General features: G+C 40.4%; 1 protein-coding gene across 7 annotated transcripts in view; it reads right to left on the minus strand.

Annotated features, from left to right (window-relative positions):
- Nucleotides 1-2,103: 2,103 nt before the first annotated feature.
- The window catches only part of SEMA5A (semaphorin 5A), a 505,017-nt gene continuing 481,525 nt past the window's right edge, over nt 2,104-25,595 (minus strand). For 5 of the 7 annotated variants that reach the window (XM_017496926.2, XM_037727282.1, XM_037727283.1 and 2 more), the window contains 4 exons: nt 23,445-23,600; nt 22,123-22,170; nt 17,038-17,249; nt 11,463-14,969 (listed from right to left, as the gene is read on the minus strand). In XM_017496926.2, coding sequence (XP_017352415.1) covers nt 14,850-14,969; nt 17,038-17,249; nt 22,123-22,170; nt 23,445-23,600 — 536 coding nt within the window. In that variant the 3' untranslated portion in view covers nt 11,463-14,849. Of the gene's footprint in view, nt 2,321-6,955; nt 7,546-11,462; nt 14,970-17,037; nt 17,250-22,122; nt 22,171-23,444; nt 23,601-25,595 lie in introns of those variants that run through there. The other 2 variants (XM_017496928.2, XM_037727285.1) reach the window with 2 other exon arrangements.

Here is a 25,595-nt window from a genome sequence, read left to right on the forward strand (position 1 = left end):
TTGAACTTGGACTTTTGGGTTAATGCTGGAATGAATTAAGTCCTAAGGGGACTGTTGGAAAGGCATGATTGTGTTTTGAAATATGAGGACATGAGATTTGGGAGTGGCCAGGGTGGAATGATATGGTTTGGCTGTTTTGTCACTCAAATCTCATCTTGAATTGTAGTTCCCCTAATCCCCATGTGTTGTGAGGGACCAGGTGAAGATAATTGAATAATGGGAGTGGTTCCCCATCCTGTTTTCATGTCATAATTTATCATGTGATCTGATTGTTTTATAAGGGGCTTCCCTCTTTAGTTGGCTCTCATTCTTCTCTCTCCTGACAACTCTGGAAGAGGGGTGTGTTTGCTTCCCCTTCTGCCATGATTGTATGTTTCCTGAGGCCTTCCCTGTGAAACTGTGAGTCAATTAAACTCCTTTCCTTTATAAATTACCTAGTCTCACATATGTCTTTATAGCAGCATGAGAATGGACGAATACAGGTGAATTTCCATTTTCCTCCATGAATTAAAGCTCAAAGTTGATATTTATGCACTATCCTGCTATTTCCAAGTGGGTGAGGCATGCTAAAAGCCTGAAATTTGCCATCTTACAAAAACAAACAAAACAAAGCAAAACAAAAAAACTGAATAGATAATTCTCCAAAGACTATAATCAAATGGTAAATGAACATTTAAAAAGATGTTCAATATCATTAGTCATTAGGAAGACCCAAGTCAAAACCATCATAGATATGACTTCAAATCCATTGGGATGACAATAATCAACGAAAACAAGTTTTGGTAAGAATATGGAGAAACTGACACCTTCATACACTGCAGGTAGCAATTCAAAATGAGGCAGCCACCTTAGAAAACAGTTTGACAGTTCTTTAAAATGTTAAATATAGAGTTTCCATATAGCTCAGCAGCTCTACCCTTAAATACACACCAAAGATAATTAAAAATATATTTCCAGTCAATAATTTGTATATACATTTATAGCAGTGTTATTCATAATAATCAAAAGGTGGAACAAGCCAAATGTCTATCAACCGATGTATATGTAAACAAAATATGGTATGTCCATACAATGGAATATTATTCAGCCATAGAAAACAATTAAGTAATGATTCAAACTACAAAATGAATAAACCCTGAAAACCTACTAAGTGAAAAAAGTCACAAAAGGCCACATATAGTATGCTTCCATTTTTATAAAATGTCCAGAGTATGCAAATTCCATAAAGATCAATACAAGATTAGTAGTGGGCAGCAACTGGGTGAAGGGGGAAAGGAGAGTGACTACAAATGGGTATGAATTTTTTTTTTGCATTGATGAACATGTTCTGCAATTACACAGTAGAGATGGTTGTGCAATCTCATGAAGATACTGAATATAATTAAATTATATACTTAAAATAGAGAATTTTAAAAATTGCATTGGTAAAAGAAAAAGGAGGTTTAGTCTAGGATCAGGGATCTGTGTCAGGACTGCCATGAGCAATGGAAAGCCACACACTGCTATGAGGTGGTGGTAGATAGAAGGGCCCACACTTCTTGGGGGTGGCCATTTATGCTCCTTGGAATAATAAACATGGCTCAGAGGACCCCGCCTTCATCATATATGTTCCATTTATTAGGTAGGTCTGCTGCTATTCGATGGCCCATGCAACCTTATCTCTTGTATGTTGGTGGTATCTAATGAGCAATGCCAAAGTGTCTCCAGTCCCCAATGGCCTTGATATTTTTTTTTTCACACCATGAAAACTTTGTATCATCTTAGGGTTAGGGATTGGGGAGAAAATTCCAAAAAGTTTGATCTTTTTATCATCCAAGGCATAATTTTAACTGATTCAAAGAGGTAGGGATTAAAAATAAGGTTTTACTTGTATATCTGAGTTTGTGGACTGAGAGTTGTACTTTACACATTTTACTGGAAATTTAAGTTGCTTCCTTAGAGTATTTTACAAAAGATGAATAAAAGGTTTGTAAAAACAAAGATCTTTTGCAATTATACGTATTAGTACTATGGAAAACAAAAACAAAAACAAAACCTTTTGATCATGAGATTCATGCTTGACTCTTATTTATTCAATTAAATTTCAAGTTCAATCAACCGGTTGTCAATCAATTCAATTTAAATCAAGTTCTATTTAATAAATTGTATTCCACCTGTCTCTTCATGTCTCCTCTTTCCCTATGCATCCTTTGACCACCTTGCCTTTCCCCTTCCTGCTGCCCTCTTGCTGTGTTTACTCCCAATCCATCTCTGTGTTAAGTCTCAATCCAGGAGTCACCTCACCAGGGCTGTCTCCTTTTCACTTGCATGGCTTTGGTGCCTATGGTATAATAATCAGAGAGAAAGAGCTTGTGTCTGCCCACGGAGAACATATTAAAATAATAGAACTTACTTGTTCTAATGCTTCTCTTTCTGGTGTGTATATTCATTAGGCCTTGGCCATCCTGTCCCATACAGAGACTGTTATCATAATCAGAAACAGAAAATCAGCTTCTGCATCTTTTATCCCTTCCCAGATGATCTTCAACATATTGTGCAAAGCTAGTAACAGTTATCTTGGTCATTAAGCCTCACATTTCAGGACTTTTGAATGTTTAGAACGCTTTGCTTAAATGTATAATATTTGCCGCCATTAGACAGCTGCATTTTTGACCTTTTATTCCATTGTTCCCATCTTATCAATCATCATTGCTTCAATATTAGGAATTGATACCCAAAGTCTTATCTCAAGAGTATGTGGCAGAGGAAAAATTAAACATTCAGAAAGATTCCTCATGAAGAAACAAGTTAGCTTTTCATATACAACATTGGATCCCTAGGTTTTTGACAGGTTACTGGATTCCATTTCTCAGACCTGTGTTTCCCAAAATCAACACAAAACTATTTCCCTCACCTGAGCAAGTTGCTTTGGAAACAAAGTGAAACCAGAGCTCTGCAGGCAAGAATTAAACAGGAGTGTATTCCACTTTCCCACAAAAGAATAACCTTTTCTGTCTTCAGAAATGTTTTACACATGTATGCATTATTGTTGGTTAATCTCGCAAGTCATTGATAGATAACATATTAAATTACAAAAGTTGAAGTTTCCAATCCTGGTTAGCAGTAGCTACTTCCAGAGAACATTGCTTGCCACCCTGATTGTTAACTGCAGTTCTTTACTCCTGGGCCTCCCGTGAACCTTCTCTTTGCTTGTATGAAGCATATATTCCATTCAGGCTCAAAGGCTTCTGCAGTCACCTTAACAATTTACAAAACTGGTTCATCTACAACTTCAGGGTCTAAAGAGGGAAAATGGCATGCACTGCTCCCCAGAAGAGAAGATGAATACAGGTAGAATGAGTACCTGAGTGACAATAATCACAGCCACACCAGCATTTATTGGGAACTTACTATATATCAAGCATTAATAGCATATCTTTCCATTTTATTTTGATACATGTTCTTTCTATATGTTACTGCCGTGTAGAATGATGAAAAGATTGAGCTTCAGAGGGGTTAAGGAAGTCAGGTGGTTGAGTCATTTATCATTTCTGGATCTTCAGGCTTGGTTAAGCCTCTCTGTTGGATATTGAAGTCAAGCTGCTGCCCCAGCTCCCTTCTCCCATCCTCCCTTGTCCATTTGAAGACGTATAATAGATCTAGGGAAATTTCTCTTGATAAGGAAGAATCTTTATTTCATGAGATATTCCTGAGTATAAGGCTCAAGCAAAACACAGCAAAGTCTTTGTACCTTACCCAAATTTTTGTGAAATGCCTGATTTTAAGAACTTTTCCAAAGAATTATGGTTTCAAGTACAAGCAATAATACTGCTCACATAAGGAGGAGAATGGCAAGCCCAAATTGTATGCCTACTATAAAAACCTCGTTAGTAACTGACAGTATTCATTTGTAATGGGCTTATCTTACCTGTGCATTCTAAGTGTTGCTGAAAATGATCTGTTTGTCTCTTCTTCAAGCAAGATGAACATTTTCCCTGCTTGTAGTATATGCTTACTGAAAAAACATGCATTAATTTCAATTATTCAAATTTAGAATAGATGGAACATGCGTCATTGAATTATGCTATTAAATTATAACTGCCAATATTTGTGAAAAAACAACATACCACATAGCCACCTTCCTTTCTTTTGAGAAAGGCCCACCAAGCCTGAATTCCATAAAGTATTCTGGCCTCAGGAAAGAGAATAGCAGGAAATAGATTTTTTTTCCTCTTGGGGGAGGGTTAAGATGAGTTGTAAAAAAGTGGGTGGGGAGAAGCTCCTAGGTGGGAAGCCACCCATGGCATTTCTCCTGCTCCACTTTCTAAGTTAATATCAAAAATGGGGCCAGCCAATGATCTTCAACCCAACTTAATTTATAATCTCTTGGGAATTGTGGATTTACTATGTCCTCCCAATCTCATGCATTTACTTCCTTAAACTTCTGCCTCTGTAAAGGACTCAATGCAGCTAAGAGAATAGGTGTTTATAGGGCATGAACCATGCCACCCTTCATTTTATCACTGCCTATTAGCACAGTGGAGGAATACTGGAGCCTTTCCAACCATTTGTGCACATGTGAATGACTTATTTACTTTTAGATTGTTTCCAGATTTTATAAAAGGGGTGGAAAGAACTCTAAATGCAGTCAGAAAACGTCTTTGAGCACAGAGAGTTGGAAAGTGTATTTTTGTGAAAAACTTTTTAAAGAGCTCACAGAGATTAAAGACGTCTCCAAGATTTTGGACAGTAGTTTGAAATTTTTTAGTTATTTCTGAGAACAAGGCTGGAGGAAAAACAGACTTGGTGGGGATTTGCCAAGCTGGGTTTGAACCTGGCTGCGCTTGCTTGGGTCCTCAAGGAATCCTCCTCCTCTCTGTAAAATCAGGGAATTTAACCACTATCACTTCACCTCAAGAAAAATTCATGCATTAAAAAAATTCCATTGTTTCACCAAACACATTTTCTTGGAAATTCCAGCTAGAAAGGAAGTAGAGAAACAAGGGCAAATATATTGGTCCAAAGGGAGGGTGATGTGTTTTGGGGCACTGGGTGGAGGCGGCCCTGTGATTTGTGCTGTTGCCTGGAATCCACTCTCTGAATGGATGGTCCACTGTCATCTCCCATATATGTTCCTCATGGGGATTTCCAGACCTGTTGCTGCCACCAGCATCCTTCTTTCAGAGAAGGGTGAATTCTTGTCACCAGGAGGCACAGGACCTCAAGAGAAGTGAAGAAATCAGGTAACTTGCAACTACTATCAGAAACAGGAGGTGACTTAGAGAAATTCCAAGGCAGCAGAGAGGAAGGAAAGTGAGTGGACAGAAACTAGAATGTAGATCTCTTCACTACATATGCTTCGCTTTCAGAGGAAACATGGCCTGTGAATCCATCCCTGTGAGGAACAACAAACCCTCTGGCATTTAGGCAAGGCCACTTAGATTAAGAATTGAAAATCATATTTCATCAGTTTTCTGTTTTCATGGCAAGGCTCATTTTCAAAATATCACGTTTTATTTCAAACTCATAGTTTCTATGTATCATATGAGGAATTATATTAAATGTAATTATATTTGAGCTTCATTTCCTCCATCATGGTTTTAGTAGCTCGAGTCTTAAGATCCCTGAAACACACAAATCTGTGTTTACCAAATGTGAACTTGAGCTTTCAGTCCTGCATCTCAGTCTGACTGCAGGGGCATGGTAAGAGCTACAAACGCTTCCAAGAAAAATGTGCACCAAGCAGATTAATGTGATAAAAGCAATCTCTGACCCCATTTTCTGTTTGACTATATAAAGAAAATCATATCTAAGTTATAAAAAATAAACCAAGAATAATTTCAGAAAAGTAATATCTTCATATTACTTTAAGGGAAATTTCCTCTTGAACTAAATATCCATAATTGTGCAGTCAGTACATTCAATCCTTTCTGCTGTTTTTCACAAATGGGGTTTGAGGAGATATTTTAAATGAAAAGCTACATCATATCTTTCAAATAGGTCCAGAAAGATATTTGAAGTCATATTTCAACTTATTTTTTAAAGCAAGTGAATAAAAGGAGGAGGATCTGGATAGACAAGTATTTCATGAGACCATCTAAATATCAGAATATATACTACCAAGATTACAAATGTTCAGGAAAAAATGCAAGAAACAAATTTGTGGTATGACACTATTTATTCCATTCATTTTCTAAACTAATAGCCAATATACGTTATTCATGGAATGCTTTAAAATTTTAACTTTTCATTGCTTAATGAAAAATTAAGTAGTTTGGAGTTAGTGTAATCCCTATAACATCCTTCACTAGGCCATATGTTTATATAGTTTTATGTTAATTTTTGGCCCCATAGTAAGTGGGCTTTTTGAGCCTTTTGGTCAACTGAAAATTATATATAGTTATATAGACCTATGTTTATATATACAAATATGTGTATAGATGAGATATATAAATACATACATACACGTGTATTTTTTTCCTTTTTTAATGGAATTATGAACACTGAAATACGGCTTTCACTCAATAGGGTGGTCTTCCTGGGTCAAGCTTCTTATCTTTGTGTTCATGCTGACAGCGGTTCATTCACACCGTATTCCATTCTCCTTTGTTTTATGCAAAGAAGAATGGAATATGGTGTGTCAGAGAGAGGGTAAGTATAATACAACTCAATACATCATTCATCAGCTAGACCTGATACCAACTCTTTGTAAACAAAAAGCCTAATGGCCTTCCTTGTCACACATTTCCTGTTGCCTACGGAGATATTTCTAAAAATGCTTGAATATAGCTCATGTCCTGTCCTGGCCACAATTCAAAAGGCCTGAAGATTAAACTGGAGTGTTATGAGGTTTCTCCAGCAGGAGTGGTCTGCAGGCTCACTCTGATGAAACTCACTCCTTCTAGCAGTGACCGTTGCTTAGCACCTCTGGAAAGAGAGCACACTCAGAGGTGATACAAAGAAAAATGCCACTAAATTGTCTCCTAAATGGTAGGATTTATTTCAATGCTCACATACAATTGAATGAGACAAACTATTTACATAAAACACAAGTACAAAAAATATAATACAATTTATACTGTACATAATCAGGATTCCGTTGTTTGATTCCCCCACAAATGACAGCTAGAGGTGGCAAGTAGGGGATTGCTAGGAAAGGGTGCGTGCCCACTCAGCAGTACTGAGGATAGATCTTCAAAGTGTTTTTTATAAAGATGAATAGGCTTGAGATACAGAAGGCAGCAATGCACCATGGGCAGAAAGAAAGCACAACATATTCACTTCTGTAATAATAGCTATTTTTTTTTTCTTTTAAACATGTTTTGTTTTCCCAAAGCTGAGGCTTGGAGCAGGTGTGAGTTGATTTCCACTGATTGGTTAGGTGACCTCTGAGCACCCCTACTCCGACTTCCACAGTCGATCCAATGCAGCAGATAATGAGCTTCCAGTTGCCACAATTGGTGTCTTAAGTTGATTTCAGAAAACAATGTATCTGTCAGGTGTCATTAAACAACAATCTGAGACATGGACCTAGACAGCTCTCAGGAAGCATTTAAAACCAGTGAACTGATGGACAGGAAAGATAAAAGTCATAACCATCAGAAATTTCTATTGTGTACATCAAACAAGGTTTTAAAGAAAAAGGATTGAAACAAAGTGTGGGGTGCCCATGGTCCCCTCAGGAAGTACCCAGCAATCTGTAAGCGTTCTAGCAGAGAAATCCAAGATCCATTCTGTCATTCAAACAAAGGGGAAATGCAAAGCTATCTCATTGTTTTACAAAGCTAAATTATAATTAAGACAAGTTGTCTTTTAAAATTAAATTTAAGATCAGTAACTGCCTGCAAGCTTACCAAGGGCTGAAATTGGCTTTGGAGAAGGTTCACACGCACACAAAAGAAACAATCTCAAATAAGTTTATTTGTTGTCACAAAACAGCCAACACCAAATTAACACAGAATGAGGCATTTAACACTGGACAACATCTTTAAAAATCACATCAAGCAGCATAACAGAAAAGTTTTGCTGTGCGCTTTTGAAGAATCCAACATTGGACCAAGTTTGTGCATTTTCTTGTAGATGATGTAGAATCTCAGTGGTGACTCTAGGTGCTTGAGTGAAAGGTTTATACTGTGCTTTGTTTCGAAGCGCAGAAGTTCAGTTTGCTTCTGGCCAACAGTCATAGTAAAAGGGGTAAACAGTCAACTTCGGCAGAGATAATACTATTACTTTTCTGAACCCAAATTAAGAGTGACAACTTCTGTGAACTTGTGAGGCAGTTTTGATACTAACTTAAACATAATCAGGCAATGTCGTAGGTGGTTGTCACTCCACACCCACTGTATTTATACCAGCTGTCATCAGCCTGCGTCTGATTTTCCTATATCTATGGATTAGCCTGAAGAAAACAGAAACAAAAACCTCCCACTTCAATAGGCATCACGTTGGCATTCTTATTACAGAACAAACACTATGATTTTTTTTTGGAAGATGTAAAAATTAAAGTGATGCTAGTTTTAGAAGGCTGATGCTGAGGTTCCCTCTCTTCTGAGCATGCATTGTACCTATGCTGGTTCTACATCCCCAGTGAGGGCAAAAATCACATCTGAAGATGATGTGCTTCTTGATCATTTTCTATTCCTGAGTTCAAAGAGGCATAGGAGAATAATTTTCTTTAAAGTAAATCCAATCAATCCTCTGCTTCTAATTGAAACCAATAATATCCACACAAAATGATAAATGATCATCTCAAACAAGGCACTAGCAACTTTTTCTAGGAAATTATCCACACTTACAGAGAGGGGAGAAAATGATGCTCTCATTTTAGCAACATGATAAAATAGTTCTGATTTTTCAGATTCCAGATTTGGCTCCCAGCTTGTATTTATCTAACATGTGAATCATTTTATTACTGCCATTCATCTAACATTTGGACCATTTGGCATTAAATTTCCAAAAAGCTGAGAAAGAACAGGATCACATTTGAACTACTGGACCCAGATATTTCAGAGCAAATAGGAAAGGGTGGAATACATTTTCTTATTTGACTGATGGCTTAAGAAACACAAAAGAGTGATTTTCTACCTCCTTTTTCCTCCTTCCAGGTCTGAAAGTGCCCTTGACCAGTTACTGCCATTGTTCCAATACAGTAAAACATGTTTGATTGCGCAAGAATTGATAGTGACTCTGATTGCGGGGTAGTAAGATTGACTGCCTTTCTATGGAAGAAATGATCTAGTATGATCTATCAAGAAGACTGTGTTCTGAGACAGCTTTCACTAGGAAGTGTACATTTCGTGCCAGGCTCTGAATTTGGTTTTGATAATGCCCTATGTCACTTGCAATGTGAACTGTATTTTCAAAAGAGGAGCGGTTTCTCTCTCTCATGCTTCTGTAACATGTACCAAATTTCTGATAATGCAACAGATGACCACTGAATGTATCTCTGATCTTTCTGCTAAAACAATGTATACAATGCATCTTTAATATAAGTCCATAAGGAGTATGAAATAGTCGTTTTATAAATCATCACCAAAAGCTCAACATGATGTCTTGTTTACCTTTTCTATTGCCAAAAGAGAAAAGCAGCAAGAATTAAAGCAACATGTTTTCCTTTGCTTTATTAGGTTACCAAAGCAGATAACTTGATTGCCTTGGCTCACTATTTGCAGAGTTAAAATAAAATCTTTAAGTCAGTTATAATTAATGATCTCAATAGGGGATAATGCAGAAATAAATTTCACAATGATCCCTTGTCTCCAAATACTTCATCTATGCATGGCATTCCATTTGTGCATTTCCTAGGTCAAAGTGAGGATTTCTCTATGTTCTCCCATTTCACCCACTGCCCAAAGAAGTAAGGGGCTCAAATGCTGTCTAGTGTTGGATAAGATAAGTATTGGTAATTATAGATAGCCACAGGTAATCAAATATTGGCAATGTTGTGTCAACATGCTTCCCCAAATGCACCAGGAAGAAGTTAGGATGAACAAATGCGATAGGGATGGCCAACACCATCTGTAAACTCCAGTGTGTATCATAAGTGGTGAAGACTTTGCACGTGTGTTAAGGTTATTAATGCCTTCATAGAAATTGACTGTTGGAGTTGTAGGGCTTAGGCACAGTACTACCACATGGAAAATGGTAATGCAGTTTATTTTACCAACTATTGGTACCTGTTGCCTCTGGTTCTGTGTCCCAGAGCCATCTCTTGAGATTGAAATGCTGAGGTCAATGGAGTTATCCCCAGCGCCACACACAAGAAAACCCTATTGAAGTGTAAAGGACACCTGGAGCATAAAGAAAGCTGATGGCCCAGGGACAAATTTGATGAAGAAGTATCTTGACAGCACTGGGGAAATATTTACTATTTACTCTAAAAGCAAAATGAACACTGTAAAGAAACAAATATTCATTTGTTTCTTTACAAATTCAAAATGCTAACAAGGCTGTTTAGATAAAATGATTAGCTGAGTATAGACTAGATATATGTTTAAGGTAAAATTCCTTTGATATTCAATTATATGCTCATGTATGCTCATGTATCCCCGTTAGATGGCCACTTGGGGACATGGAGACTCCCTGCTGAGACTTTGTTCATTTTTTTTTTTTTNGTCTCCCAAAGTGCTGGGAGTACAGGTATGAGTCACTGCACCCAGCCTACTTTTTAGTGAATTGTTTTAAATTTTTTTTTTGATACAGGGTCTTTCTCTGTCACCCAGGCTGGAGTGCTATGGTATGATCTCAGCTCACTGCAGCCTCAACCTCCAGGGCTCAAGTGATCCTCCCACCTTAGCATCCCAAAAAACTGGGACCACAGGCATGCATCACAGTGGCTGGCTAATTTTTGTATATTTTGTAGAGATGGGGTTTTGCCATGTTGCCTAGACTGGTCTCAAATTCCTGAACTCAGGCGATCTGCCCATTTTGGCCTCCCAAAGTACTGGGACTGTAGGCATGAGCCACTGCTCCTAACCTTTGTCTGTGACTTTGACAGCAGGGCCTACTAATTCCACCAGAGACTCCAGTGTGAACATTCAGTAAAATAGCCTTTGACTCCCACAATTTCCATCCTTCTGCAGATAAATAAGGAAGTAAGGACGCTCTTGGCTAAAACTCTTGCGCTCCAGGCAGTTGATCAAGGCAGAGTCCAAGGGTCAGACCCATGGACCTGTGAAGTGGGCCTCACCGTTTCCGGGGCCTGTCCATAGCACTTGCTGGGGTGACCAGGTCCTGCCTTTCACTTCACCTACTTATCCAACTGTTTCCTTCATTTGCTTCTTTGTTCTTTGGCTTCACCTGTGAGTTGGTGGGGCCAGACCCCCTGGTTCATCCCAGACCACATGAGCCTGAACGAACTTTCCCTATGGACAGAGGTTTCTCCCTGGCAGGGATGGCCTCACATCCTTTCACTGTTTATAAGCTCCTTTCAATTCCTTTAGAACCTCAGACCCAAACACATTTATTAAATGTTCTTTTTTTTCCTCCAATATGAATGCTAATTCTAGTGAGAATCTACTTGAACAGGCTTAGGAGAACATCCCTACAAACATGAAGAAGTTGAGATGCCTCATGTAAGTTACAACGGGCAGCAGCATAGAAACAAAATATGCTCAGAGTGGAATGAAGAGTTCTGGAGGAACGCCATGAGCCTGGAGACTGCAGCTCTTCTCTGCAGAGGAGCCTGACCCAGTGCCCCCTGAGTTCCTTTGAATTCACTGAGTCCACATCATTCAGAGCTGACAAAACCCCCAGTTTCACCAAACCCACATGACCCCGGAGCTATGGGGAAGGACACACGCTGTGCAGTGTGCAGGAATTCTGTCCTTCCCCTTCCTGTAAAATGTCAGTGCACTGTAAAATCGATATTAGACGGTGATGAGTCTAGCCTCAAGAAAGGGCCCTGAATAGTACTGGGAATCACTTTCAAAGAATTTAAACATAAGACTAAAGCCAGCTTCCTCATGAAAACCAGCCAATCTTCAACTGTATTCAGAAATAACTTTAGATTTAAATAGTGATTAATGTCATTTTACATCAGGTTCAAACAAGTGTAGCTTAAAACTATTTGTCGTTTTTTGTTCCACTTGTACNAAAAAAAAAAAAAAAAAAAAAAAAAAAAAAGGGAAGAAAGGAAGAATTAAAGAAGAAAGGAAAGAAGGAAAGAAGGCAGGAAGGAAGAACCAAAGGAAGGAATGAAGGACAAAAACAAAGATAAAGAGAGAATGAAAAATGTTATTGAGGAATTTAAAATGTGAACCACAAAATTTCAGCAGGACTCCCAAGCAGCCCAGGCCTAAGGAAGAACTGCTTTAAGGAGGAGGTGCTAAGAGAGGTGAGAGATCGCACTGACATCGCCCAAGGTGTGAGGGTTCACCCGATAAGGATGAAGTATGGAAACAGTACACGTGAACGGTAGCTACACCGTGATGGACAAACAAAACTTATTCCACAGCTAGTAAAAATGCTAAGAATATACCTGAAATTGTCTAAACACTTGCCATTCTGTCAAATAAGAGAGAGAAAGGAAGAAAGTGAAACAATTTTCCTTTGAATAGCGGGAAACAAAGTGGGATTCTTTTGCAATGCTAATTTCAAAGGTTTATATTGTTAAGAACACAAAGAGTCTGTGGTGAGGGATGGTGTTTTCCCAAGTCATTGCAAAAGACTCCTTAAAGACCAGCTTAGATGCCATTTAGAAGCCATTTCCCATAAATTCCAGTGAAACATTCATGAAATAGAATCCTTATTCCCAGGGGAAAGAAGTCTCTTTAAGCTTAAAAAATAATAGAGAAGATTAAGAAATAACTAAAATGTCCTATGTGCTGCAAAGTTAAAATGTTTTTTTCCCTGTAAGAAAGTGATGAGTTGAAATATCCGATGAAAATCCAACCTAGGAACAATGAGGGAACCATCTGCCTACATTTCCTCTACTGAGTATGGAATTTGAGCATGTGCACATGGACAGAATACTCTTACATATAAGGAATGCGTGAGAGGCAGCAGGAAGTGCCCATTGGAAAGACCCTGAATGTCATTTATTTGCAATCCAAAAGAACTTACAGAGCCCACCTGTCATTTTAATACTGTGTCATTTCTGTAAATTTGGGTATATGAGAATATTCTGAACCCAACAATATTCACTATTAAACACAGAATTCTTCTAACACTTTCTGAAATTGTTTCTGTAAATTGGAAACAAGGGTAAGGGTAAAAGCACATATGCTAATAACATTCTATGTTCCTCATTATCCCTACTATATATTTTTTCACAGATCTGAAGTTTCATTTATCAGTGAGAACACGTTTCCACGCCTACCCAGGACTTTATCACGTGCTCAGAGGCATCAGATGAACATTTTCTACTGTGTTCTTATTTTCAATAATTATTCAATTAATTGCTATATGTTATGTATCAATTGTTTGCAAGCAACGTGTATACATTTTTTTCTGGGGGCCTCTGTGAATGGTGTTATCACACTCGCAAATGCTTATCTATGATCAGTGATGAGACCACTGGGCTCACAAAAACCCCTACTTCCAGCTATCCTGACTTTCCAAGATGCATCTTGAAATGCTGTTGCCTCCATGCAGGGAGAAGCTAGGGTGGATGTACCAGATGGGTGGGAAGGCAGCACTGAAATAAAAGAAAAGGCACCAGAGCTGAGCATCTCCTGCTCCCCTGGCCGGCAGGCAGCAAGCAATAGCAGAAACCAGGGGTAGCACTTCATATGGACCCGGTGGACTCCAGAAAGCCAGCTTTGCATGGGATTAATGCTCTTGATAGGGGTTATTTGCCACACATTGGTTATATCAGGGAGATGAAAAATAAAATATTATCATTAATATCAGTTCTTTCAATATTTTCTATAACATTAAAAAAGTTGCTTTTAGTTATAATTTAGTACTTTCAATACTTTTACTAATTGGTATCATAAATGCACACTTGTTTTGTTTTTTTTTTCTTTTCTTTTTTTGCAGGGAGAGAGGAGGTGTGGAGTCTATCCAAACGCTAAGGAAGTCGTTGGGTATTTTACAGACTGGCTCTTCAGGATGTCACTATGGACCAGACAAGTGGGCTTCCAGGCCAACAGCATGGCAAGGAGCTCCCCAAAATGCCATGAAATCCAAAAGTCAGAATAAGGCGAGTTTTGCAGCAGCCTGCAGAACACGTCCACGCTTCATTGTGCCTGCGCCTCTGCTCCGCTCCCTCTACCAGCAATGGCACAGAAACTGCAACAGGAGCGAGGTGGGGTACCTCACAGTCTACTGTAACCTCTGCAGGTGTGGGCCAGGTGGAATTCCTTGGCTTCCCTAGGCAAGATGAAAACACACAAGTTGGTTCTGAGAATCTAATAGCTTTATCCAGATCTGGAAGATGTGCGATCCGTGGTGAATAATTGTTTGGCCACGTTCTTTTTCTTCATTTTATGAAATATTACGGACCTAAGCACTTCTTGTGGAGGGAGCAGGTGTCTCAGAGAAAGTGCCTATTTTCTTGAAATAAAACATCATGAAGATTTACGCTCCAAAGAAAGAAGACATTCACATTTCTAAACACTCCTTCCCATGTGGGTGGCACATTTATAAAATAAAGCTCAAAAAAACAAACCAATGGACTTGTCAGAGAAATAGGATGAACACAATTAAAAACTTCACACCCTGGCTCATTCAACAATGGTCAAGATTTTCATGATACCATATTTCGATTTTTGTTGCTTTTAAAGACATGTATTTTTGGCAGCAATGGGACACTCTGGTGGCTTGAAATGTATCCAAACTTCAACTCTGAGGCCTCAGAAACAGGGGCAGTCATGGGGCACAGGCCTTGAGAACTGGGGATTTACAAGAAGCCAAAAACATAAGCACTATTAGTAATCATCATAATTATTGAGATCTGTAAAGTAGGCGTTAGAGTAGGTCTTCCCAGTGAGATGTGGGTTGAAGTATTTGTTTCTTTCCTCTAGTATCAAGTTGTTTTTGTTAAATGCCTGGAAAATATATGGGAAAAAAAAACAAAAAACAAAAAACCAAGTTTAAGAATGCTAAGTAGCATTTCAGAAAGAATATAATGAGGATGACTAATGTTGAATTTGTGCTCTCTGCTAAGGTTCCATTATTTTAAAATACGTTTTTTCGATTATTTGCTTCCCCGGATGATTTGCCTCATGGATGACTTGCCTAATTACCAGAATAAGGTTGGCAGGTTGTGATATCTTCTGGTTTATTTTTCAACTTTAGTTATGAAGTTTCCAATAGAAGCAGGGGTTTAGAAAAGCTAAATCTAAATCTCTAGAAAACTTAAAACGCTGATGATTTCTGATTAACAGACATTTTGAATGTAACTAAATACGTAGAACTGAATTCATATTCATATAACTGAATAAATACATAAGTAGCTTTCAGATGTCCATGGGTGGGTATCCTTATCAGAGACCTTGGCAGAACTTATTTAAGTAAGGGCATCAGGTTTTGAATGTCTTAATTTCTTTTCATCCTTAACTTGTTAGAAGGTGATCATTGCAGCCGTTTTCTATTAATAGTTATTAAAGTCACCTGCAGTTTCAAACAGCCCAAAATGAGCCCGTAGGCGGGATAAATATTGAGAGGACTAAAATGAAGATGAAGAAGGGTGCACAAAGGCCATCTGTCCAGGATTAGTCTGGGCAAAGTATCAGAAAAAAAAGTTCTGGAAGGATTCATTAAAGACTGGGCAGCTGTCCATGCCTTCAAGGCCCTTTGCCTTCATGGCAGAAACATTTCTGATTATCTTAAAAATGGCTGTTGAATCTTAAGTGGGAACACAGGGCTGGGTAAATTACCTTCTGAAGCCTGTAGTAACAGTGGCCAGAGACCAGCTGGTGTGTTGGAATCATGCTCAGAGGAGCCAATTTCTTGAGATCTAAATGTTTGTTACAAAAGCTCTTGTTCACCAAAAGAGCTTGGGCTCCTCTTCAGGCCTCCTCCTTACTCTAGGAGCTCATTTCTGAGAGGCCAGGAGGGGCATGTTATTCATTCCTGGTGCTTCATTCCTTAAATCTACCATCTGAGTTGGGGGAGATGCCAATGGCTTGTGGATCATCCAAGGGGAAAAGTCAATTGGTGTGTCTCCATCCAGGTGGTAGAGAATAGAGGCCACATGGCTGAGAGGAGATAAGCATGGACATGTGGCTCCTGGGACGTAAGGTATCCCAGCCACATGAAGTCACAAAGGCTAAAGATATTCCATATTCTCACATAGGGAGGAAATTCAATTTCAAAGAAAACCACAGCAGAGAAATGGCATCAAAATACTCCCTACGAGTGTTAAGGGAAACCAGGCACCTAGCAGGAATATCAAAATTTAGTTAGACTTCTTGCAGGAGAATGCCCTTCATTCATGTGGATAATAAGGGAGGTTGGGTGCAAAGGGCCAAAGCCTTGATGTCTTTCCAGCTACTCCCCTCACCTCCGGTGTATACACACAACAAAGCCTCATGTTCTTTAGAACATTTAAACCTCACAACAGCAATACGAGAGCATGCACTCTTTATCCATTTTAAAGATGAAGAAACTAAGGTTCAAAGAAGTAAGGAACCTGTAGTCTGAACCATAATGCAAAGTGCTTCAAGTAAAGACCACATTTATTTTGCTGGGTGCTGTTCAAAGCATTTTAGGTAAATTACCCCATTTAATTCTCATTATCTCGTTTATAGAGGAGAAAATAGTGGCTGATTGAATAAGCAGAACTAGCATAGGTTTACCCAGCTGGACGTGGTGCTGACCCGTGAGGCAGGTTTGTGAAGTTCCAGGCTGATACCCACCTCCTTCCTCCTCAGAATGTGAAGGGAAATGGCCATTTTCGCTAAACTTCTGGGTCAAATCCTGGGTTAATCACTCAATGGGGAAATTAAGAACATACATCACCCAACACCAGGTACCACACTTTTACATCAAGCAGCATTGAAAAGCCTTTACTCTGCTTGAACATGATTTAAAGACAGCTTTTATTATAATAAAGGCAGGGTCCACCTGCCTTCTGTGCACACCTGGCCACTGCTGTCACTGCCGACTCCTTACCTTGATGGCCTCCACAGAGTCGTACTTGTCCAGTTTGTTGATGTGGTTGGTTATGCTGGTGTTGAGAGGGGCAGGTGACACAGGGTGGATGACAGTCGCATCGTGGGATTGCTGCTGGTACCGCTGGCAGTAGGTGTAGATGAGCAGGGTGAGGAGGCAGCCGAGGATGGAGCTACTCAGCCCCACGGCAATCATGTGGAACATGTTGAATTCTAGGGGGACAGGAGCAAAGTGGTGCCACATTTGAAAAGAACAGCCTGCCTAGCTACTCAAAGCGCTAGACGAAAAGAGAAAGTCACAATGAAAAGCCCCATCCCCATTCCGAAGTTTAAGAAATCACCACTCTTCAGTCTTTCCTTGGAAACATCATGGCCATCAAGGAACTTCTCCATAGTGAGCACAGCATAGTTTAAGTTCCTTCTCTTGTGGATGATAGCCAGTCTTTTGGAGTGACCTTAAACTTTAATACACTACTGGAAGCTTTTTTTTTAATTTGAAGGTTTGCACAACAGCGTTCTTCTGCCCTTTCAGAGATGCTCTGCACATTTATATGCTGTGTGTGTGTGTTGGGGGGTGTGTGTAAACACTATCCTGTGTACCACTTTTCTCACTTATGTTTTATTTTGGAGGTCTTGTCAAGAAAATTGTTTACTAAAAAGAAATAAGGAATTTGTGTTACATGAATAAAATACGATCTTTTAAATGGTCATGAAATGACCTTCTTTTACTAATGTCTTCCTATTTCGTGGCATCTTTTCTGTTTCATCGAGTTATTTTCCTGGAGTTATAAATACGTAGCATTCAGAAAATTCTCCAGCATGGACTTACAGCTGTAAAATAGGATTGGCTCAAGTGACATCAAGGCACCATAGAAAGACCTGCATGATATCTGAGTAAACAAGAAAGACAGCAGATATCCCTGTGTGTTGGTGAAATACTACTATTCAAGTTTCAAGCCTTTCAGGAAACGAAGGCAGCATGTGGCCAGCACCACAGAGCTGGGCTCCAGAAGAATCACGTGAAGCAGAACAGGTGGTTATCTTCCTCTGTGTTGTTGCAAGCAAGTGGCTGCTGCCCATGGGGTACTGGCCTCATGTGCCCCTGCTCAGAGCACATCCTGAGGACACCAGCTTTCCCCCAGGGGGGCCCCTCCATATACCACCAGGGTGAGGGGCAGGGTTGCCAATACCTTTCCCTGAGCTGTCAGTCCTACACCGAGTGTAACAATTGGAGGTATGTACTGAGTATCACTGCGATGCTGACAAGCCTGCCTGGCTGCAGAGAAAGGCCTTCCGGGCTAGGGTAGCAATGAGGAGACCTGCAGGTTTGCCCCTGCACCCAGAGCCTGGGTGCATCTTAACCATCCCAGTCTCCTAAGCTGTGCTCCTTGGCTGCTTCTGAAACTGTGTTCCAGGAACCCAGGACTCTGGAGCTGGATCTGCCCCTTCAGGTGCACGGACACTGTGAAGGAAGGCTGCCTTCTCTCTGGCTCACTGTCGGGCAGAACTCACAACACACTCCTGACCACTGAGGTCCCAGTGGACGATGCAGTTCCTAGCACAGGTGCCCAGTGTACTCAGCACTAAGGGCTGGACCATCTGGGACGACAGCACTAGAACATTCCACAAGCATCACCCACTCCCTGACAACCACCTCAACTTTTCACTACCAGCTTAGTTGGTCAGTGGTTTCAGAATCTTTGGCCTTTCCTGACTCTGTCGTGAAGCCTCTAGGGCTGGAGAACTCCCAGCCTGGGACAGGCGGATAAAGCATCCAGGGGGCATTCCACCTGCAAACACTGGGACTTTTACTGTAACACTGAGGCTGTACTTAGATAAGCAAGAGCCGATTTCACACGAGTTCTTACTTCTCTATACTTCAGCTGTTAGTGCTCCCCAGGGTCAATGCCTTGTGCTGATGGAAATACTTCCTGCTACACTGATAGTTCATCTTTCATTAGACGCATGACGGTCTCCATATGCAGATACTGTGTCATTAGTCAAATGAACCGTTCCAGTGGGTGCCTGGGGAAGGCTGGGGCCAGCTGACAACTTTATGACGATTATGTCATATTATGTCATTATGTCTTTGTGTCTCATGCAACAAGCAATAGCTCTCTAAGATGAAAAATTTCAATGGAAGCACATTTTTCTGCATGGGGAAAATAGTGCCCATTAAATTTCTTCTGAATGTGCTTACTGTGGTTCTTTCCTTTGAATATTATTTTCTGCTGCTGATTTTGGTCAGTAAAGATAGAATAGAGACCAACTATCCTGTTGGTTCAATTAGCTAATTTCCTGTATAAAATTTGGTTGATTTTCCCACAAAATGAAAATAATACAAACAAAGATGCCTATGTTGTCAAAAACATCCTTGCTTGGTAACTGTTTTCAACTATTAGCCCTACAATAGGATTCATCTAAATTGCCTATGCTATTGTGCCAGTGCCAGCTGCCTGATCTTAAAAAAAAAAAAAAATCTGTTCTGAATATCCTAGAGTGGTTCAAGTTCCTGTGATTTAACCAATAGCATCTCAAGGCTTGGTACAGCCACTAGGCAGCTGGTTCAGACACACAGAAGTAGTATTTTAGAGTACGGATGGGCTTTACACCATGTTCTCCTGGGTGCTAAAGGCCCTTGAAGATCTTCCACAGAGTAACTCAGTGGGGCTCAGCAGGAGGAAAGCAAACTGCACACGTCTGACAGCAGGCACTAATATCTAGCCAGCTCTGCTGAGGCACCCACTGTTTGAGCCTCAGGCTCTGTGTGGTGTCCCTGAGAATGGGAACACTTATAAACTCTGTTCAACTCTTGACCTACACTGTCTCTGATGGCAGCAGACAGTCCTGGACCCTGTCTATTGTCCAAGAGTGTTACCTAACTAGGGAGGCTGTGGCTCCAGCCTCCTGAACACAATGCTTTTGAATACTTATTATCAAGGTTCTCTTTGTAAGGTGCTCTGCGTTCAAAACTCACACTGGAGCCACTGGCTGAATTCCGTGTGTGCACTTGGGCCAGTGACATCACCGCTCTGAGCCTCATAGTCTCCATTTATAAAATGCAGATTAAATACATAACCACTGTTCCTTTTCCATAATTCCTAACTGTAAATTCTCAGAAAAGTCATGTTTCATCAGTCATCTGGCAGCAAAATGTCACCGACCTGACCCACTTTTCTGTAGAGCTGACCGGAATTGCTAGGAAAACCCTTAGCATCTTCACTTTTTCAACATCTTACAGCAGCATTATTAAAGAGATTGGCTGTAGAACAACCCCAGACCCTGTGCAGGTGTCATGTAATATAGAGTACAGGCTTCACATACCCTTCTACCATCTAAAAACTGCTGAGTTCCAAAACCCTTCTCTGTCTCCAGAGGCGTCACATAAAGAACTGTGGCCCCTGGCACCTACATGAATGCTCCTCGTGAGGACCAAATGGGCTTTGCACCATATTCTTGTCTAAACCATGTAAAACAGTACATAGCACACAATTACTGATCTAAAAACATTAGCGGGTACTAATTGGTATGATCATTTTTATGTGAACTGGTTGCATATTCATCTTGTAGTTGGATAGTTGGATTACATATGAGCAACAGCCAGTTAGTGAACTCACTCCACTGACTTCACTCAGACGCCTCACATTGCCCTTCTGAGGCAATGGAGTCTCTGATGATATGATTGCTGGTCAGAGGGGCTGGGGATGCTGAGTGCCCATCGTAAGCTCAATGGCCTTCACTAAACTGACAAAGAATGCGTGTTCAGCAAGGATTACTGCATTAATGAGTGAACTAACAGATTGCTGACTGAGTAGATAGAATGTCACAGGTAGCTTTTTTTTTTTTTTTTTTAAATGCAGGGTCTCATTCTGTTGCCCATGTTTGAGTGCAATGGCATGATCTCGGCTCACTGCAACCTCCGCCTCCCAGGTTCATGAGATTGTCCTGCCTCAGCCTCTCCAGTAGCTGGGACTACAGGTGTGGGCCACTGTGCTGGCTAATTTTTATATCTTTTGGTAGAAACAGTATTTCACCATGCAGGACAGGCTGGTCTGGAACTCCTGACCTCAGGTGATCTGCCTGCCTTGGCTTCCCAAAGTGCTGGGATTACAGGCATGAGCCACCATGCCCAGCCAGTAAGCTCTTAATCAAAGTACTTTGTAATGGTAGTCAGAAATGATAATTAAATTCCTGAAACATGCCTATGAAGCTTCATGTTCCATGAAAACATGTCAGAGGCAATATCTGTTGGGTTGGGCTCTCTTGGACACCCTGTGGAATGGATTAGGGGAGCAAATGGGAATCTATCATCATCAGTCACACTGATGATGAACTATTGGAAGGGAAGGCCTCACTGTAGATATTGGCTTGGATTCTGAAAGGTGGACATGGGCTGTTCCTTGGTCCCTGGACAGGCCAGCCTCTCCCTCCAGGCATGTTCATGGCACAGACAAGTACTTTATGGGTATATGGAAGGCACAGGCTGCAAAATCCAAAGTTATCATGTACTTGAACTAGACAATGTTGTCTTTGACATTCATGGTGGCAGCAGGTTTGAAAAATTCCTCTAGCACAATAGGTGAAACCTTATGCCTCATTACAATTTAGTCATTTCAGTGGGTTGGAGATTGGAGGCTAGCTTCCATGGATTTCTACTATACATATAAACAAATTATTTGAATTCTACTTTACTCATGAAACTCTACAGTGAATATTGAGACCAATGGTTCATAAAGCTGAGCATCCATCAGAATCAAATGCAGGGCTAATTAAACCACTCACTGCTGGGCCCCTCCCAGGGAGGTCCTGATTCTGTGGATCAAAGTAGGGCCCGAGGATCTGCATTCCCATCAAGTTCCCAGGCCATGCCCAGGATGTGGGTTTAGGCACCCCACTTTGAGAACCACCAATCTGTATGTCAAATATTGACTACCTTATGCCAAGGTAGAATGCCTGGGATCCATAACTTTTATCCAGTTTGTCATTCTTGGCCAAGAGGCAGAAACATTATAGAAAACATGCAGAAAAGGAAATGATTAGAATATATCAGTATACCCGTTAAAATTACTTAAAAGGAAAAACATACCTCCACATCTTTTCTCTTCTACGCTACTGGATCTTGCCACAGATACTTCTGGAAAAACAAAAGTCAAATCACAATGTGTAAAAGGTGTTGGGAAGACAGTCCACATTCACGCTTTATGTACGTTTGTCTAATGATTCTGGATTTTATGTGATGTAAAGTTTCAAAAGCCTGATTAATTATCAGAAAACTGTACTTGTTTCTTTGTTTTAACCAACCTGATATGGATTTGGCCAAATCACCTTGACTAAGGACAGGTGGGATCCATTTATCACAAAAAGATAATGGATGTCCCTTGGGCTGAAAGCAGGGAATGTGCTCATTTTCCTCCTGCCAGGGAGGAACCCCCCAGCTCTGCCCAACACACAGAGTGCTCCTGTGATATTCCTGCTTCCTAGACTTGTTCCACTAAAGCCAGTGTTGTCACCTTCCCGGCAGAGGGAAGGTCCCTTCACCAGAGCTCAAGGACGTCTCTAGAACAAGTGAAGTCCCTCTTCAGGAGGACTTTGACGCTCTTTGCATGCAACACATGAAACCTACAGAAGGTGCAGAAAGAGGCCACATCTCCTATGTGTTCTAACTCCTGAGGATAAAATACCACTTCAGGAATCTAGGAACATCATTCTTTCCTGTATTCATTTTTTATTAGATAACAAGAATTAAAAATACGTCTATGGTTAACAAGGACAACAATTACAACCACTCTTACAGTTCTGTAAGGTACATGATTGAGGTATGGTATACTACTTTTCTCTAAAATATTATCATTTGCATAAATGAAGGAAAACAAAGAATTGGCTTATAGAATTCAACCCTATTATCTATTTACCAACAACTACACACTGACTTCACCAGGAAAAGCTGGTAGAATGAGGGCCACCCTCTTCTCCAACAGGAGAATAATGATGCATTTCTACTTTCTCAAGTATATTAAAGATCGCAAAAAGAAAATGGCCCTTTTTCTCTGTGTTCCCGTGCATATACAGGGAGCACTGCCCAAACATTTAAACTAATATTAGAATAACCAAATAACAAAATAATATTTAATAATAACCAAATAACATTTTCATTTTTTGAGCAGTCTTCTGACTGTATTATAGTCGATAAACTGCAAAAGACACTGTGCCTAAGAAACCTTATACTCATGAACTGAATTCAAGTTTAAATCTGCATTTCTCTATAGACCTACATTTTAAACACCTTGAAATCATGAGGTTTGATAGAATCATCTCTATTTCGCCAAATAAAACACTGATATATGAATCATTTTCTCTCTCCATGTTGGAGATGATTTTGTTCTTGTTGAGAAATGCCTCTTCTCTTACCTGGGATAAAGTTAGAGTCAAACACACATGGCTGGCTCTCTGTGGTGTTCCCGGAGCACTGGCTGCCCACGGGGAAGGGGAGGATGCACTGGCGGGAGCGGATTTGGACGCCGGAGGCTTCGCACTCAGACCAGTCCGACCACTCCGACCAGCTCTCTGCAGAGACCAGAAGAGGGGAGACCAGTCAGTTCCATCATCCTGGACTCACTGGCAAGTTACATATGTGATTTCTGGATTCCACAGCATGTTTTTAATGGTTCTGTGCATCAGTAAGATGTGGCTGTATTCTCTAACAGGTCCAGTACGTAAAATACACACGAGGATGAATAAAAGGGCCTGAGCTGGTATATATGTGATCAGATATCATGTGCTTAAAATAAACTTCCTAAGACCCACATTATTTTAATGTTATAAAGTAATTGTATTTAGACATTCAATAAGTGAATCCATGAGACCCAGCCATGTGCAGACCATCAGCAGCAGAGGCATGTAAGTCATTAGTGCAGGCACCATTTTGCTATGGGTGGTGCTCTGCTCAAAAAGCCCAAATGCTTTCCTGAAACATTCCTGAAAATCCTCCACCTCCCTCCGTGCTCAAGCCAGAGAAATAACTGTGTGCTCATGAAAGTCCCAGGTTGCTGAAAGGGAGTCTGAAGCTAGACAATTACTTACTCCTCTGTTATATAAACAATTCCGCAGAGTCAACTGTCAAAGCCAGCCTGCCCCTGAGGGAGAATTCATTTTATCCCATGTTTGCTGTCTCTTAAGAGACAAGGTCAGTGCACAAGTCTCGGGACAAGGCCAAAAGACGGGCATTGAGAGGATACAGAATACTTCACCCTGAAATGGAAGATTTACTAGGATTTGTGAAATTCACCCAGGCATACAGACGTGTGAAAAGAAAGGAATAACACTTCTACAAAAGAGGGTTAAAAAAGTAAACTCTTGTTATTGTTCATGAAATTTTAATCAGGATAAAAAGGTATTTTTTCTATGCAGTTTGTTTTTTTCCCCTTTTTTAAATAGAAGCACTGACTTTACAGCAGCAGGAAAAATTTAAAAATCAAGCTTGTGCCTTGCTCCAGGTAAAGGGTACAATGTTTCCTTAGACACATGCACACGAATGTTCATTGCAGCACAGTTTACAACAGCAAAGACCTGGAACCAACCCAAATGTCCATCGATGATAGACCGGACAGGGAAAATATGGCACATATACACCATGGAATATTATGCAGCCATCAAAAATGATGAGTTCGTGTCCTTAGTAGGGACATGGATGAACCTGGAAACCATAATTCTCAGCAAATTGACACAAGAACAGAAAATCAAACACCACATATTCTCACTCATAGGTGGGTGTTGAACAATGAGAACGCATGGACACAGAGAGAGGAACACTACACACGGGGGTCTGCTGGGGGGAAATAGGGGAGGGACAGCGGAGGGTGGGAAGTTGGGGAGAGATGGCATGGGGAGAAATGCCAGATATAGGTGATGGGGAGGAAGGTAGCAAATCACACTGCCACGTGTGTACCTATGAAACAATCTTGCATGTTCTTCACATGTACCCCAAAATCTAAAATGCAATTAAAAAAAGATTTAAAGTAAAAAAAAAAGAAAAGAAAAGAAAAAGAAATGGATAAAGTGTCAGTTTTTAGAATGACAGTGAGAATCTGGCTTCAAGGCCCTTTTCAACCTACATAGAACCTTCTAGAAAGATGAGCAGAAGGAAGCTAAAAATGTGTGTGTTTCAATGTCAAAGTTAGACCCCAAAAAGAGTAGCTCATTTTCATTCCAGGTGATTCCTGGATGTCAATAAACCAAGCTATTTTTGGGATGGTGGTGGCGCTAGAGTTCCCAGTGCCTGCATCAGCCCCAGGGAGCTTGGATCAAGGAGCTCCCACACCCACAGGCCCAAGGATGGCTCCTGTGAGATGCACCTCATGGCAGTGTTCCCTGCTCCCCACCCTGATTTTAAAAACAAAACCTCAGACTCTGTTCCTAGGCAATCGGCTTTAAGAATGCTTTGCTATCACCAGTTTCTGATGCTCGCTGTGCTCCTCTGCTTGCTGATTTGATGTCATGCTTTTTCTTTCCTCTAATTGGACTATCTCTGAATTACAGCCCATTGACCATGGATGAAGCATC

Source organism: Cebus imitator, unplaced genomic scaffold, assembly GCF_001604975.1.
Source record: "Cebus imitator isolate Cc_AM_T3 unplaced genomic scaffold, Cebus_imitator-1.0 Scaffold226, whole genome shotgun sequence".
Classification (NCBI taxonomy): domain Eukaryota; kingdom Metazoa; phylum Chordata; class Mammalia; order Primates; family Cebidae; genus Cebus; species Cebus imitator.